Consider the following 17693-nt stretch of genomic DNA (forward strand, 5'->3'; position numbering starts at 1 on the left):
TCCGTGGATAACAAGGGAAATCAGGGATAGTATCAAAACAAAAGATGAAGCCAGAAAAAGCAGCCTACCAGAGGACTGGGAGAAATTCAGAGTCCAGCAGAAGAGGACAAAGGGCTTAATTAGGAAAGGGAAAATAGATTATGAAAGGAAACTGACAGGGAACATAAAAACTGACTGCAAAAGTTTTTATAGATATGTGAAAAGGAAACGATTAGTTAAATCAAATGTAGGTCCCTTGCAGTCAGAAACAGGCGAATTGATCATGGGAAACAAGGATATGGCAGACCAATTGAATAATTACTTTGGTTCTGTCTTCACTAAGGAAGACATAAATAATCTGCCGGAAATAGCAAGGGACCGGGGGTTAAATGAGATGGAGGAACTGAGTGAAATCCAGGTTAGCCGGGAAGTGGTGTTAGGTAAATTGAATGCATTAAATGCCGATAAATCCCCAGGGCCAGATAAGTTGCATCCCAGAGTACTTAAGGAAGTAGCTCCAGAAATAGCGGATGCATTAGTGATAATTTTTCAAAACTCTTTAGATTCTGGAGTAGTTCCTGAGGACTGGAGGGTAGCTAATGTAACCCCACTTTTTTAAAAGGGAGGGAGAGAGAAAACGGGGAATTACAGACCAGTTAGTCTAACATCGGTGGTGGGGAAAATTCTGGAGTCAGTTATTAAAGATGGGATAGCAGCACATTTGGAAAGTGGTGAATTCATTGGACAAAGTCAGCATGGATTTATGAAAGGTGAATCATGTCTGACGAATCTTATAGAATTTTTCGAGGATGTAACTAGTAGAGTGGATAAGGGAGAACCAGTGGATGTGTTATATCTGGACTTTCAGAAGGCTTTCAACAAGGTCCCACATAAGAGATTAGTATACAAACTTAAAGCACACTATATTGGGGGTTCAGTATTGATGTGGATAGAGAACTGGCTGGCAGACAGGAAGCAAAGAGTAGGAGTAAACGGGTCCTTTTCAGAATGGCAGGCAGTGATTAGTGGGGTACCGCAAGGCTCAGTGCTGGGACCCCAGCTATTTACAATATATATTAATGATCTGGATGAGGGAATAGAATGCAACATCTCCAAGTTTGCAGATGACACAAAGCTGGGGGGAAGTGTTAGCTGTGAGGAGGATGCTAGGAGGCTGCAAGGTGACTTGGATAGGTTGGGTGAGTGGGCAAATGCATGGCAGATGCAGTATAATGTGGATAAATGTGAGGTTATCCACTTTGGTGGCAAAAACAGGAAAGTAGACTATTATCTGAATGGTGGCCGATTAGGAAAAGGGGAGATGCAACGAGACCTGGGTGTCATGGTACACCAGTCATTGAAAGTAGGAATGCAGGTGCAGCAGGCAGTGAAGAAAGCAAATGGTATGTTAGCATTCATAGCAAAAGGATTTGAGTATAAGAGCAGGGAGGTTCTACTACAGTTGTACAGGGTCTTGGTGAGACCACACCTGGAGTATTGCGTACAGTTTTGGTCTCCTAATCTGAGGAAATACATTCTTGCCATAGAGGGAGTGCAGAGAAGGTTCACCAGATTGATTCCTGGTGTTGGGGAAGTCCAGAACTAGGGTTCACAGTTTAAGGATAAGAGGGATGTCCTTTAGGACCGAGATGAGAAAATCATTTTTTACACAGAGAGTGGTGAATCTGTGGAATTCTCTGCCACAGAAGGTAGTTGAGGCCAGTTCATTGGCTATATTTAAAAGGGAGTTAGATGTGGCCCTTGTGGCTAAAGGGATCAGGGGTATGGAGAGAAGGCAGGGATGGGATACTGAGTTGGATGATCAGCCATGATCATATCGAATGGCGGTGCAGGCTCGAAGGGCCGAATGGCCTACTCCTGCACCTATTTTCTATGTTTCTATGTAAAAGAAGAAGTACGAAGGGGAGCTGGCCAGGAATATAAAGGACAATAAAAGCTTCTTTAGATATGTTAAGGGAAAAAGAGTAACAAAGTCAAATGTGGGTCCCTTGAAGGCAGACACTGGTGAAATTATTATGGGCAACAAGGAAATGGCAAAAGAGTTGAACAGGTACTTCGGATCTGTCTTCACTAAGAAAGACACAAACAATCTCCCGGAGGTACTGGAGAACAGAGGATCTAAGGGGGTCGAGGAACTGAAATAAATTTTCATTAGGCGAGAAATAGTATTTGGTAGGCTAATGGGACTGAAGGATGATAAATCCCCGGGGCCTGATGGTCTGCATCCCAAGTTCCTCAGGGAGGTGGCTCTAGAAATAGTGAACGCATTGGTGATCATTTTCCAATGTTCAATAGATTCAGGATCAATTCCTGTGGATTGGAGGATAGCTAATGTTATCCCACTTTTCAAGTAAGGAGCGAGAGAGAAAACGGGGAATTACAGACTAGTTAGCATGACTTCGGTGGTGGGAAAGATGCTGGAGTCAATTATTAAAGAAGTAATAATGGGGCATTTGGATAGCAGTAAAAGGATTATTCCAAGTCAGCATGGATTTATGAAAGGAAAATCATGCTCGACTAATCTTCTGGAATTTTTTGAGGATGTGACAAGTAAAATGGATGAAGGGGAGCCAGACTTTCAGAAAGCCTTTGATAAGGTCCCGCACAGGAGACTAAAATGAGAGCACATGGTACTGGGGTCGGGTGTTGACGTGGATGGAAAATTGGTTGGCAGACAGGAAGCAAAGAGTAGAAGTGAACGGATCCTTTTCAGAATGGCAGGCAGTGGCGAGTGGAGTGCCGCAAGGCTCGGTGTTGGGGCCGCAACTGTTTACCATATATATTAATGATTTGGAAGAGTGAATTAGGAGCAACACTAACTAGCAAGTTTGCAGATGACACAAAGCTGGGTGGCAGTGTGAACTGTGTAGAGGATGTTAGGAGGTTGCAGGGTGACCTGGACAGGTTGAGTGAGTGGGCAGATGCGTGGCAGATGAAGTATAATATAGATAAATGTGAGGTTATCCATTTTGGTGGCAAAAGCAAGGGGGCAGATTATTGTCTCAATGGGGTTAGGTTAGGTAAGGGGGAGGTACAGCGAGACCTGGGTGTCCTTGTACAACGGTCACTGAAAGTTGGCGTGCAGGTACAGCAGGCAGTGAAGAAAGCTAATGGATGTTTGCCTTCATAACAAGAGGATTTCAGTATAGGAGTAGAGAGGTTCTTCTGCAGTTGTATAGGGCTCTGGTAAGATCACATCTGGAGTATTGCGTACAGTTTTGGTCTCCTAATTTGAGGAGGGGCATCCTTGTGATTGAGGCAGTGCAGCGTAGGTTCACGAGATTGATCCCTGGGATGGCGGGACTGTCATATGAGGAAAGATTGGAAAGACTAGGCTTGCATTCACTGGAGTTTAGAAGGATGAAGGGGCATCTTATAGAAACATATAAAATTATAAAAGGACTGGACAAGCTAGATGCAGGAAAAATATTCCCAATGTTGGGCGAGTCCAGAACCAGGGGCCACAGTCTTAGAATAAATTTAAGACTGAGGTGAGAAAAAACTTTCTCACCCAGAAAGTTGTGAGTTTGTGGAATTCTCTGCCACATAGGGCAGTGGAGGCCAAATCACTGGATGGATTTAAGAGAGTTAGATAGAGCTCTAGGGGCCAGTGGAATCAAGGGATATGGGGAGAAGGCAGGCACGGGTTATTGATTGGGGACCATCAGCCATGATCACAATGAATGGCGGTGCTGGCTCGTTGGGCCGAATGGCCTCCTCCTGCACCTATTTTCTATGTTTCTATGAAACATGTTCCTGATGTTGGGGAGAGTCCAGAACCACGGGTCACAGTTTAAGAATAAGGGGTAAGCTATTTAGAACGGAGATGAGACGAACAGAGGGTTGTAAATCTGTGGAATTCTCTGCCTCAGAAGACAGTGGATGCCAATTCTCTGGATGCTTTCAAGAGAGTTAGACAGAGTTCTTAAAGATAGCGGAGTCAAGGGATATGGGGAGAAGGCAGGAACTAGGTGCTGATTGTGGATGATCAGCTATGATCAAAATGAATGGCGGTAATGGCTTGAAGGGCCTATTGGCCTACTCCTGCACCTATTGTCTATCTTGCTAGACCTTGTATTGGGACTTATGCCTGGACAGATGATTGGTATTACGGTGGAAGGGCATTTTTGGAGATAATAATCACAACTGCAAAATTGTTTTGAATAGGGATAGGTCTGGATGTTGGGGGGGGAGGAGGGGTAAGATACTTAAATGGGGCAAGGCAGATAACTAGATAACAATGTAATCTGTGGATAAAGATGATATAGATGTACGGGATTCATGATGCCTTGGTTGTATGGATTCAGAACGGGCTTATTTATAGCAGACAGAGGGTTTTGGTGGAAGGCTGCCAGAAGATACAGCGGGATATTGATCAGCTGCAGAAATGGGCAGAGGACTGGCAGATGGAGGTTAACCCGAGCAAGACTGAGGTGTAGTACTTTGGGAGGTTGAATGCAAGAGAAAAGTATACAGTTAATGGCAAGATCCTTAACAGCATTGTCCAAGTTCATTGCTCACTGAATGTGGCAGCATAAGTAGATAGGGAGGTAAAGAAGGCGTATGGTATGCTTTCCTTCATTGCTAGGGACATTGAGTATTGAGACAGGAAACAATAATGCAGCTCTGTAGGAACTTGGTTGGGCCACATTTGGAGTATTGCGTGTTCCTGAGAGTGCAGGAGGATGTAGGTTGATCTTATAGAGGTGTATAAGATGAGGGGAATAGATAGGGTAGATGCACCCAAACTTTTACCCAGAGTAGGGGGCTCAAAAACCAGAAGACATAGTTTTAAGACCAGGAGGAAAATATTTGGTAAGTACTTGAAGGGCAACGTGGAGGGTGATGTGTGTGTGGAATGAGTTGCCAGAGGAGGCAGGTAGTATAACAACGTTTCATATGACATTTGGACAGGTACATGGATAGGAAAGGTTTAGAAAGATATGGGCCAAATGCAGGCACATTGGACTGGTGTAGATGGAACATCTTGGTCGGCATGGGCAAGTTATGACGAAGGGCCTGTTTTCATGCTCTGCAACATTTGCTTCCAGTTCCTCGTGCTGGTGAGGGCAGATAACAGGGAGATAGGGGATCTGAATGTGTGGCTGAGGAACTGGTGCAGGGGCAGGGATTTAGATTCTTAGACCACTGGGATCTGTTTTGGGGTAAGGGTGAATTGTACAAAAGGGACGGGTTGCACATAGGAGATTAGTGGGCAAAATTAGGGCACATGGTATTGGGGGTAGAGTGCTGACATGGATAGAAAATTGGTTGGCAGACAGGAAACAAAGAGTAGGGATTAATGTGTTGAGGCAGTGCATCGCCGGTTGACAAGGTTAATCCCCAGGATGGCAGGAGTGTCATATGAGGGAAGAATGGAATGACTGGGCTTGTATTCACTGGAATTTAGAAGGATGAGAGGAGATCTTATGGAAACATATAAAATTATAAAAGGACTGGACAAGCTAGATGCAGGAAAAATGTTCCCAATGTTGGGGGAATCCAGAACCAGGGGCCACAGTCTAAGAATAAAGGGGAGGCCATTTAAAACTGAGATGAGAAAAGTTTTCACCCAGAGAGTTGTGAATTTGTGGAATTCTCTGCTACAGAGGGCAGTGGAGGCCAATTCACTGGATGAATTTAAAAGAGAGTTAGATAATGCTCTTGGGGCTAGCGGAATCAAGGGGTATGGGGAGAAGGCAGGCACGGGGTACTGATTGTGGATGATCAGCCATGATCACAATGAATGGCAGTGCTGGCTCAAAGGGCCGAATGGCCTCCTCCTGCACCTATTTTCTATGTTTCTATATTAATCACATGGCACATACCTTCATCTTCCTTCCCTTCATTTTTCAGGAGAAACATATCGGTATATACAATGCCCTTTTCTACATCTTTCTTCACTCGCTACAGGAAGAAAAGGTATACAATATAAAACATTTACCAAGTTGAAAAAATACTAAATATATATTTAAGAAAGTTGCTAGCTACTTTGTGAAGTAACAATACGAGTTAAATGGAGGAGAAAGCTGTTTCTCTGGTTCTTGCTTCCCTTACTCTCAGGAAAAAGATGCTGTGTATCTATCCTATCTGTTCCCCTCATGATCTTGTACGATCTGTAAGATGACCCGTTCTCACCCTGTGCACCAAGGAATAAAGTTTTAAGTAATAAAGTCTTAACCTCTCATCCTCCTACACGTCATGGTCCTAGACTGCCCAACATCTCCCTAAAGCTCAGGGCCTCAAGACCTGGCAGCATCCTCGTCAATCTTCGCTGCATTCTTTACAGCTTAACAATATCTTTCCTACAGTAGGGTGACCAAAACTGAACACAATTCTAAAATTGTGGCCTCACCAACATGTTGTACAACTGTAACGTAACATCCCAGCATCTTTACTCAGTACCCTGAGTGATGAAGACCTATGGACAAAAAGCCTTCTTGACCACCCTATCTACCTGTGCCAGCTCTTTCAATGAACTACGTACCTGCACTTCTAGATCCTTATGCTCTACAACATCCCCAAAGCCCTGCCATTCACTGCAAACATTTACTGGACTATTCATAAATTCATTGTGCTAGAATTGCGTATCAAGAAATATTTGTATTCCACAGTCCCTGTTCATTTGAAATCCATGGTCTATTTTCCATTTGAATTTAACAATAGTCCTTCCATTAGGCTCTCACCCAATCTGACAAAGAACTGACTGTAATCTCAGAATCCTGTAAAATTCCTGCGCTATTATTACACATGTAAGCTCCTAGAAAATGTAGAAACAAAGAACTGCAGGTGCTGGTTTATTCCAAAGATAGACACAAAGTGCTAGAGTAACTCAACGGGGCAGACTGCATCTTTGGAGAAAAAGGATGAACTACATTTCAGGTCGGGACCCTTTCTTCAGAGGGTCTCGACCCAAAACATCACCCAACCATTTTCTCAAGAGATGCTACCTGACCAGCTGAGTTACGCCAGCATTTTGTGAACGTCTAAGCTCCTGGAAATTTGGTTTTCCATTTAGTGAATATAACTGTTCCAAATTAACTTTGCTCCTTTTTAAAGCTAGTTCCTGCACCATTCTCAATTAATTTCTCAGTAACTAAACATTGAATTGAAAATGCCCGTCGGCATCAGCAAGACACGTTCCTTTTCTTGTGAACAAAAACAGTGATTTTTCTAACTATTCACTAAATGCTAATATCAGTAACAGAGAATGGATATCGGAAATATAGATATCTTCAGTCCTGAACTGTCAAATATCTCAGAAATTACTATCATGTTTATTGATGGAATTTCTATGAAAATGCATTAAACATTCCAGAGAAAACATGAACACTATTCCTAAATTGTAATGGAAAGATGCATATGTTATCTGCACCCCAAATCAAGTTATTGTTAAGCAATTCCTCAAGTCCAAGAACAACAACTTCTTAGTTTAGTTTAGTTTAGAGATACGGCACGGAAGTAGGCCCTTCGGCCCATCAGTCTGCACCGACCAGCGACCCTCGCACCTTACAACTCTGCTCTGGCATCCGGAAATATGGACGACTACAAGGTAGAATCCTACCGACTGCAAAGGGCGGTGAAGGACGCAAAAATGAGGTACAGGGACAGGATGGAGTCGCAGATGGAGCAGGACCACCTTTGGCAGGGACTATGGACTATATCTAACTACCAGAGCAGCCCCCCCTCAACCGGAAGTGCTGGCACCTCCCTAGCTGACGACCTGAACTCTTTCTACACACGATTCGAGACCGGCAACATCACCCCTAGCTTGCTGGCTAACAACAACACCGCCAGCGCGCTGGCTAGCGAGGCTGGAGGGAGGCCCACCGCTGGGGATGTGTACACACATGGTATATCTGGGCAAGTACTTAAGTCTTGTGCTACTCCGCTAACTCCATGGGCGAGTACTTAAGTCTGGTTCAATATGGTGGTGAGGACTGGAGTTAGCTGAGTAGCACAAGACTTAAGTACTCGCCCAGATATACCATCTGTGTGCACATCCCCAGCGGTGGGCCTCCCTCCAGCCTCGCTAGCCAGCGCGCTGGCGGTGTTGTTGTTAGCCGGCAAGCTAGGGGTGATGTTGCCCATCTCGAATCTTGCGTAGAAAGAGTTCCTGCCTGCTTCAAAAGATCCATCATTGTACCTGTACCAAAGAATGCCTCTCCAGCTTCTTTGAATGACTACCTCGCCTTTACCACCTCAGACAGCTAATTTACTGTTATGTTGTGTCTTTTTAAAAGTGCTGTTTTTTTTCCTATTATGTAAATACTGTTTCTGTTCTATTCTGCTCTGTAGCTTTTTGCACAATCCGCAGGCATTGCCACTTTCATTTCACTGCACATCTTGTATGTGTATGTGATAAATAAAGTTGACTTGACTTGACTTGACACTAACCTAAACACACTAGGAACATTGTTATATTTATACCAAGCCAATTAACCTCCACACCTGTACTTCTTTGGAGTGTGAGTGGAAACCAAAGATCTCAGAGAGACCGTGCGTTCACCCAATCTATTCATCTCATGATTTTAAACACCTCAATAAGATCACCCCTCACCCTCCTGCGCTCCAAGGAATAGAGTCCCAGCCTACTCAACCTCTCTCAACACCTCAGATCCTCTAGTTCAGGCAACATCCTTGTAAATCGTCTCTGTACCTCTTCAGCTTGACAACATCTTTCCTATAACATGATGCACCGGAACTGAACGCAATACTCTAAATGAGGCCTCACCAACATTTTATACATCTGCAACATGACCTCCCAACTTCTATACTCAATACTATGACTGATGGCCAAAGTGCCAAATGCCTCTTTGACCACTCTATCTACCTGCGAGTCCACCTTCAAGGAACCATGCACATGAACTCCTAGATCCCTCCGCCCTACAACATTCCCCAGAGCCCTACCATTCATTGTGTAGGTCCTGCCCATGTTAGAAATACCAAAATGCATTTCTCTGTATTAAATTCCATCAACCATTCCTCAGCCCACCTGGCCAATAGATCAAGATCCTGGTGCAATTTTTCACAACCATCTTCACTATCTGCAAAACCACCCACTTTTGTATCATCTGCAAACTTGCTAATCTTGCCGTGTAGGTTCTCATCCAAATCAGTGGTCGGAGATGGAACCCGGGTCTCTGGCACTGTAAGGCAGCAAGTCTACCGCTATGGCACCGTGCAAACTACATTGATTTTGATGGTCTGAGGTGATTGATGAGGTGTAAACTGCTGGTTGGAAACAAGGAAAAGCACAATGACGGAGAATAACAAACAGAGGAGTGAAATCAAGCCACAATTAAGTCACCAACAGCACAAGAAATAGCAGGGAAGAGCGGATAGTGAAACCGTACAGATAGAGACGAAAAAGAGTGTGGGAAGAGAGAGAAGAAGTTGAAAGAGGAAAGAGAGGAATACTTGATATAAAGTATAGAAAGGAACTAAACGGAGAAAAAAAACAAATTAAGGAATTAGGAATAAAAAATGTGAAAAGGTAGAAGGGAAAGATAAACAGAAGAATCTTCCACAAATCAACTGAACTTCTAGCATGAGCAGGCTAAACGATAGACCTTAAATGTTTCAAACTAACAAACTGGAACCAGAGATTTATTTTCTATCCACTCTGAATTTGACAGGATTTCCTTTAAACTATCTCTATAATTTGTTCCAGAAATTAATATGTAAATAGTTCTTGGCATTCTGCCTAGTTGCGCAGACCCTTCACGTAACCAATGTTTCAAGGGGAAGCTGTTTTCATAAAAATGCATGGTGACTACAATGTGCAGTTTTAACAAGGAGCCCCAGATCTCTTGCACCTAATATCTTCATATTTGAGCAAGTAAAAATTCCTTTACTTACTGCTCACTGGCAAATCTGTGAAATTCCACAAATTGGGAGAGTGGGCAAAGAAGTGGCAGATGGAATGTAGCTTAGCAAAGTGTGGAGTCATGCATTTTGGTAGTAGGAATAAAGGCACAGACTATTTTCTAAATGGGGAGAGAATTCAGAAATCGGAGGCGCAAAGGAACTTGGGTGTGTTGGCGAAGTATTCCCAATAGGTTAATTTGCAAGTCGAATCAGTAGTAAGGAAGGCAAATGCAACACTAGCATTTATTTCAAGAGGACAAGTATATAAAAACAGGGATGTAATGCTGAGACTTGATAAGGCGCTGGTCAAACGGTTTTGGAGTATTGAGAGCAGTTTTGGGGCTCATATCTTAGGAAGGATGGGTTGGCTTTGGAGAGGGTCCAGAGGAGGTTAATCAGAATGATTCCAGGAATGATTAGGTTAACATATGATGAGTGTTTGACGGCACTGGGCCTGTACTTGCTGGTGTTTAGAACGATGAGGGGGGACCTCTTTGAAACTTATCAAACAGTGAAAGGCCTGAATAGAATGGATGTGGAGAGGATGTTTCCACTAGTAGGAGAGTCTAGGACCAGAGGCCATACCCTCAGAATAAAAGGACATACCTTTAGAAAGGAGATGAGGAGGATTTTTTTAGTCACAAGGTTGTGAATCTGTGGAATTAGGTGCCACAGGAGGCTGTGAAGGCCAAGTGGATGAATATTTTTAAGGTGGAGATTGATAGATTCTTGATTAATACTGGTGTCAGGAGTTATGGGGAGAAGGCATGAGGAGAATGGGGTTGAGAGGGAAAGATAGATTAGCCATGATTAAATGGTGGAGTAGACGTGATGGGATGAATGGCCTAATTCTGTTCCTACCACTTATGAACTGGCTATGCTTGTTTAGATGTAGCAAAATCATTAGAGATTAACAAACTCATCAGAAAGGCTGGCTCTGTCCTGGGGGTGGAGTTGGATTCATGGGAGGTGGTTTTGGATGGGAGGATGCTCTTCAAACTGGACAATACAGCTCACCCCCTCCATGACACACTAATCAAGCTGAGGAGTACCTTCAGCAACAGACTGGTTCCACCAAGATGCATTACAGACCATCACAGGAGATCCTTCTTCCCTGTGGCTATCAAATTGTACTGTAACTGACTGACTCTCCTCCCCCCTCCCCAAATCCTTGCACATCCCCGATCCTTTCCACTCGTCACTTTCATTTAATGTTTCATGGATCTTTTTTTTATGACTGTTGGCAGATTAATTTCCCTCCTGGGATGAATAAAGAACTATCGTATGGTATCGTGTCATAAAACCAATTTAACAAGATGGATGGATGAGGAGTTAGGCCTCCTGCTGAAGGTGAGCTCACAAAGCAGTTAGAAATTGGCAGATAGATGTTGTGGGCAGCACAGATTCCTTCCTGGCTGAAAGAGGATCAGAGCCAGGAGCTGAACATCAAAGGATACACATCCTATCAGATCATGTAGAATCCTTGTGGGTAGAGTTAATAAACTGCAAGGGTAAAAATACCCTAATGGGAATAATATACAGGCCCCCAAATAGCAGCATGGATGTCGAGTGCAAATTACATCAGGAGATAGAAACGGCATGTAAGATAGGCAATGTTACAGTGGTCGTGAGGGATTTAAATATACAGGTAGATTGGGAACATCAGATTGGTACTGGGTGCCAAGAGAAGGAATTTGTAGAATGCCTAAGAGATGGCTTTTTAGGGTCATTCTTAGTCATGTGTGTGACCAAAAACATGAAAAATTGTGGAAACATCTCTTCTAATTCTGAACGTATTACTGGTATATTGTTATGTATTGCATACATGATTCATATATTTTTTTAATAAACTGAAATTTTTATGTTGTGCTGACATTATTTGTTTAGGGTCAGAGGTCAAAGATGACCGGTCACGTATGTGACCCCCACAGAAGCTTTTTTTCCCCATAACTCAGTTTTATCTTACAAACTGTGAATTTTAAAAAACTAGAACGTTCATATCTTTAGCAGACATGCATTATAGTTCTGGAGGTAGGAAAATTGCAAAGAATACGATCAATCTCCTACAATAATTTTTTAATGTATGACTTTATGTGACTACATCTGGCCACTTGTGTGACATTTGGGTTCACTTTCCAAAGAATGGCCCTTTAGAGCTTTGGAGTTGTGCAATGAATTAGATTTGATTACTGAGCTGAAGGTGAAGGAACCCCTAGGAGGCAAATAATATGATAGAAATTCAACCTGCAGTTTGAAGGGGAGAAGCCAACATCAGTTGCATTTATTTATATTATAGGTGCAGGAGGAGGCCATTTGGCCCTTCAAGCCAGCAACACCATTCATTGTGATCATGGCTGATCTTCCACAATCAGTAACCCGTGCCTGCCTTCGCCCCATATCCCTTGATTCCACTAGCCACTAAAGCTCTATCTAACTCTCTTTTAAATCCACCCAGTGAATTGGCCTCCACTGCCTCCTGTGGCAGAGAATTCCACAAATTCACAACTCTGGGTGAAAACGTTTTTTTCTCATCTCAGTTTTAAATGGCCTCTCCTTTATTCTTGGATTGTGACCCCTGATTCTGGACTCTACCAACATTGGGAACATTTTCCTTGCATCTAGCATTTCCAGTCCTTTTACAATTTTATATGTTTCTATAAGATCCCCTCTAATCCTTCTAAATTTCAGTGAATACAACCCAGTCTTTCCAATCTTTCCTCATATGACAGTCCCGCCATCCCTGGGATTAACCTTGTGAATTTACGCTGCACTGTCTCAAAAGCAAGGAGGTCCTTCCTCAAATTAGGAGACCAAAACCGCACACAATACTCCGGATGTGGTCTCACCAGGGCCCTGTACAACTGCAGAAGGACCTCTTTACTGCTTGACTCAAATCCTCTTGTTATGAATGCCAACATGCCATTAGCTTTCTTCACTGCCTGCTGTACCTGCATGTTTACTTTCAGTGACTGGTGTACAAGGACACCCAGGTCTCGTTGTAATACAGGAGATAAAGTTGATTGGAAGGGGACCCTAGCAGGAATGGTGGTGCAGTAGCAATGGAAAGAGCTTCTGGGAGTAATTCAGAAGACTCAAGATATTTTCATTCTAACACACATACTAAGGGGAGAATAATGCAAGCATGGCTGACGAAGGAAGTCAAATACAGCATAAAAGCAAAAGATAAAATAAACTAAAAGCAAAAGATAAAAGAAAAGCAAAAGCATAAAAGCAACTACTATGACAAAGATTGGTAGGAAGCTAGAGGATTGGGAAGCTTTTGAAAACCATCATCTGTTGAGATTTCCAGTGAGAGCAGGATGAATTCAAAAGGTAAATCTCACAGTTGGTGAATCGCAACTGTTGCGATTTGCAGCAAAAGCAGGAAGAATGGAAAAGTCAAGACTCTCAGTTTGATAAGTCATCTCTCGGGATTTACAGCGAGGGGGGGGAAATTTAAAAGGCAAATCTCACAACCCGGCTAATTATCAGCTGCCAATAAAAGGGAGGTAAGTTTAACTGTAGCTATAGTGAAAGTGGACAGCGCAAGAGTGGGCCATTGAGGCTTAGGCTGAAGAGTCATAAGGGCCTGTCCCACTTGGCAAAAACACAGCACGTCATACGTCATTAAGCTGCGTCACGGCGCGCCACTGCCGCGTCACGCTGCGACGTTTCGTTGACCTGATATGTCTGTCAATGATGCCGGCAGATGCTGAAAAAATCATCAAGTGGGACAGTCCCTATAGAGTCAGAGTCATAGACTCATACAGTGTGGAAACTGGCCTTTCGGCCCAACTTGCCCATGCCAACCAACATGCCCCATCTACACCATTCCCACCTGCCTGTGCTTGGCCCATAACCCTCTACCTATCCTAGCCATGTAGCTGTCCAAATGTCTCTTAAACGTTATGATAGTACCTGCCTCAACTCCTCTGGCAGCTCGTCAATATACCCTCCTACCTTTGTGTAAAAATGTTATCCCTCAGCTTCATATTACATTTTTCCCCCACTCACCTTAAACCTTTGACCCCATGTTCTCGATTCCCCAACTCTTGTACAAAGACCCTTGTGCATCGATTCCTCTCATAATTTTGTACATGCATTAAAATCACCTCATCTTCCTGTGCTACAAGGAATAAAGTCCTAAACTGCTCAACCTCTCATAGCTCAGGCCCTCGATTCCTGACAACATCCTGGTAAATCTTCTCTGCACCCTTTCCAGCTTGACATCTTTCCTGTAACTTCATGACCAACACTGAACACAACACGCCAAATGTGGCCTCACCAATGTCTTACACAACTGTAACGTGACCTCCCAACTTCTAATCAATACTGATGGTGCTGGCTCGAAGGGCCGAATGGCCTACCCCTGCACCTATTGTCTACTCTGACTGATGAAGGCCAATTTGACAAAAGCCTCTTGATTCTCCTATATACCTGTGATGCCACTTTCAAGGAATTATGTACTTGCACTCCTATATTCCTCTGCTCTACAGCACTTCCCCAAGCAGTGCCATTTAGCATGTCCTGCCCTTTTTCAGGCTGTCCAAAATGCAATGCCTCTCACTTCCCTGTATTAAATTCCATCCATCATTCCTCAACCCACCAGCCCAACCGACTAAGATCTTGCTGCAATTTTTGACAAACATCTTCACTATCTACAATACCGCCCAATTTGCTAATCATGCCATGTACATTCTCATCCAAATCATTGATATAGATGACAAACAGTAATGAGCCCAGCAGTGAACCTTGTGGCACACCACTAGTCACTGCCGTCCAGTCCGAGAAGCAACCTTCCACCATCACCCTCTGCTTCCTTCCATGAAGCCAATTTTCTATCTAGTCAGCTATCTCTCCTTGAATCCCATGCAATCTAACCTTCCAGAGTAGCCTATCGTGCAGAACCTTGTCAAATGCCTTGCTGAAATCCAAATCCATATATACAACATTTATAGCTCTCCCCTCAACCATCCTTTTGGTCACATGTGCAAAACCATGCTGACTATCAAATCAGCCCTTTTCCATCCCTTTACCGGCACCGTACATGTACCTAATGTTGACTCATAAAGCTCTGCCAGGGCACCCACAATTTCCTCTCTAGTTTCTCAGTGCCCTTGGATCAATCTGATCAGGCCCGGGGATTTCTCTATCTTCATACACGTTAGGATCTTCAGTACCTCCTCAACGATAATACTGACTGCCCTCAACACACTTCCATTGACTGCCCCAAGTTTCTCCGATTCTCTCTTCGGTAAAGCAGTGGAGAAATACCCATTGAGGACCGCACCCATCTCCAGTGGCTCCACATAAAGTTGACTGCTTTGATTCCCGAGGGGTCCCATTCTCTCTCTGGTTATCTTTTTTCCCCCTTTATGAACGTAAAATCTCTTGTTTGCCCTCCTGATTTCCTTTTTTGCGTGCTATCTGTCTTAACTATCCTGACTATCTTAGACCTATTGGCAAGGTGGTTGCTGGTCCCAAAAGGCTCATCCACGAACATCCCATCCATTTGCTGTGCCTAATTTCCCAGGACTAGATCCAGTGCGGCCCTCTCCCGTCAAAGGCCCACTACTATTTACAGGGGAAATGTTTCTGAACATATTTGATAAATTCTGTCCCATCTAAATCTTTGGCATGAGGACATTCCAAATCAATATTGGGAAAGTATCTATCCAATGTGTACAGCTCGATTGTTATCATGTATTGTCTAGCACGCAGCAAAAGCTTTTCCCTGTACCTGGGTACACATGACAATAAAGTAAACTCAAACTCGTGAAAATCCCCTAATAAAACAACCTTATTAGTACTGCTGCTGCCTACAATCTCCTGGCATATTTGCTCTTCCAACTCGCGTTGACTATTTGGGACCTGAAGTACATTCCCATCAAGGTGATCTTCCCTTTCTTGCTTAAGAAGTAACTGCAGATGCTGGTTTAAACCGAAGATAGACGCAAACAGCTGGAATAACTCAGGCAGCATGTCTGGAGAGAAGGAATGGGTGACGTTTCAGTCTGAAGAAGAGTCTTGACCTGAAACATCACCATTCTTTCTCTCTAGAGATGCTGTCTGTCCCGCTGAGTTACTCCAGCTTTGTGTCTATCATACCTTTCTTGTTTCTCAGCTCCACCCATATAGCCTCAGTGGACGATCCATCATTAATGTCACTTCTGACCACTGCCGTGACATCCTCCTGAATCAATAACACAACACCCCCTCCTCTTTTACCCTGACTTCTGTCTCTCATGAAGCTCCTGTATACTGGAACATGAGCTGCCGGTCCCGTCCGTCCCTTAACCAGGTTTCTGTAAAGGCTACAACGTCCCAGTCACACGTACCTATCCATGCCCCGAGTTCATCTTCCTTACCCATCAGGTCTCTCGCGTTAAAATAAGTACAATTCAAACCAATAGTTCTTCCTCATTCCCTCCCTTTCCCTATTCTGTCAACTAAACTTTCCTCACCCTCCATACCAACTTCCAGCTTTTTGGTCCTGTATCGGATCCCACCCCCCTGCCAATTTCGTTTAAATCCACCTTTCTTTTTTTTATACAGTGGTGGGGGCTTGGAATGCTTTGCCAAGGGTGGTGGTGGAGGCAGGTGCAATAAGAGTATTTAAGAGGCTTTTAAATAGGCACGTAAAAGTGCAAGGAATCGAGGGATAGAGATTTGGTACAGGTAGATCAGATCAGTTTAACTTGGCATTATGCTCAGCACAAATATTTGGACAGACGGGACCATTCCTGTACTGTTCCACGTTAAATCCTTGAGCCTGTTACATGGATATTCCCTGTACTATTTTATGCTAAACTGAACAAGTGGAAGAGACTCAGAAGTGAATAAATTACCTGCTTTGAATAACCTCCGTAAATGACGTTGTTACCATCAAGTGTGGAAGCCATTTGACAGCCCGAGCGAGGGCATGGAGCAGTTCCAGATGGACACACCTTTGTCCATGTAAATTTATCCAGGTTAAAGGAGTAAATATCATTATAATACACAAAATCCCTGAAACAAAAATACATTTTATTAAGCCCCTCTATCTAAATAATAAGCAGTTAACCATTTTAATGTATTACACTACATTTGTATTTATTATTGCAGTAAAGATAAATGTGAATTCTACCTTGAAAAGAAAGAGTTTTGTATATATCATGATTAGGAAATAATGAAAATGAAAACAACCAATAGCTACATAAATGAAAAATTAAGAAATTATTTGCATAAAAGTAAAAAATGCAACATGATTCACTGAACTGACTATAACAGAGTTTTGTGAACTTTAACTTGTGATATTGCAATTACTACAAAAGGCATTCAAATGAAAGAAAAACATGGCAATACTACTGTGAAACAGAAATTATTTGATGTGGGTGGTAGTCAAAGGAGGTCTTCAACTTGACATTTTTTCAAACTCTCCTAAACTCGCCAATTAGGTTGCCCAAGTGGGACGCCCCTTAAGAATGTTGAGGCTTTGTTGTGCTTTCTTGGTCGTTGCTTCAATATGGGTGGTCCAGGAAAAATTGTTGGTGATATTAACTATGAGGAATTTGAAGTTTCAACTTTTCAAATCTAGTGGCCCCGCCACTAAAATATCTCTCCATTCTGTAAATGCCATGCAAGCTTTGACTCTAGCCGACAGGCCCACCATCAGACCCAAAAACAGTGCCGATTGGGATCAAACAAGAGTGCTGGAGTGTCATCCCTCTGACTCAATCTTTCTCACGAAATGTTACACTTCACCTGCAACAAACATCATGCTGGAGTGGAGCTAACCTTCAAACTGGAAAACATTCAACACAACTTCAGCATTTACTCAACTC

General features: G+C 43.2%; 1 protein-coding gene across 1 annotated transcript in view; it reads right to left on the reverse strand.

Moving 5' to 3' along the window:
- The window catches only part of klhdc4 (kelch domain containing 4), an 86903-nt gene that overhangs the window by 20431 nt on the left and 48779 nt on the right, over positions 1 to 17693 (reverse strand). The window contains exons 7-8 of the mRNA XM_033035638.1: positions 16719 to 16878; positions 5829 to 5907 (exon numbers count right to left, since the gene is read on the reverse strand). Of these exons, the coding sequence (XP_032891529.1) occupies positions 5829 to 5907; positions 16719 to 16878 (239 nt within the window). The remainder of the gene's footprint in view (positions 1 to 5828; positions 5908 to 16718; positions 16879 to 17693) is intronic.

This window comes from Amblyraja radiata, chromosome 17, assembly GCF_010909765.2.
Source record: "Amblyraja radiata isolate CabotCenter1 chromosome 17, sAmbRad1.1.pri, whole genome shotgun sequence".
NCBI lineage: Eukaryota > Metazoa > Chordata > Chondrichthyes > Rajiformes > Rajidae > Amblyraja > Amblyraja radiata.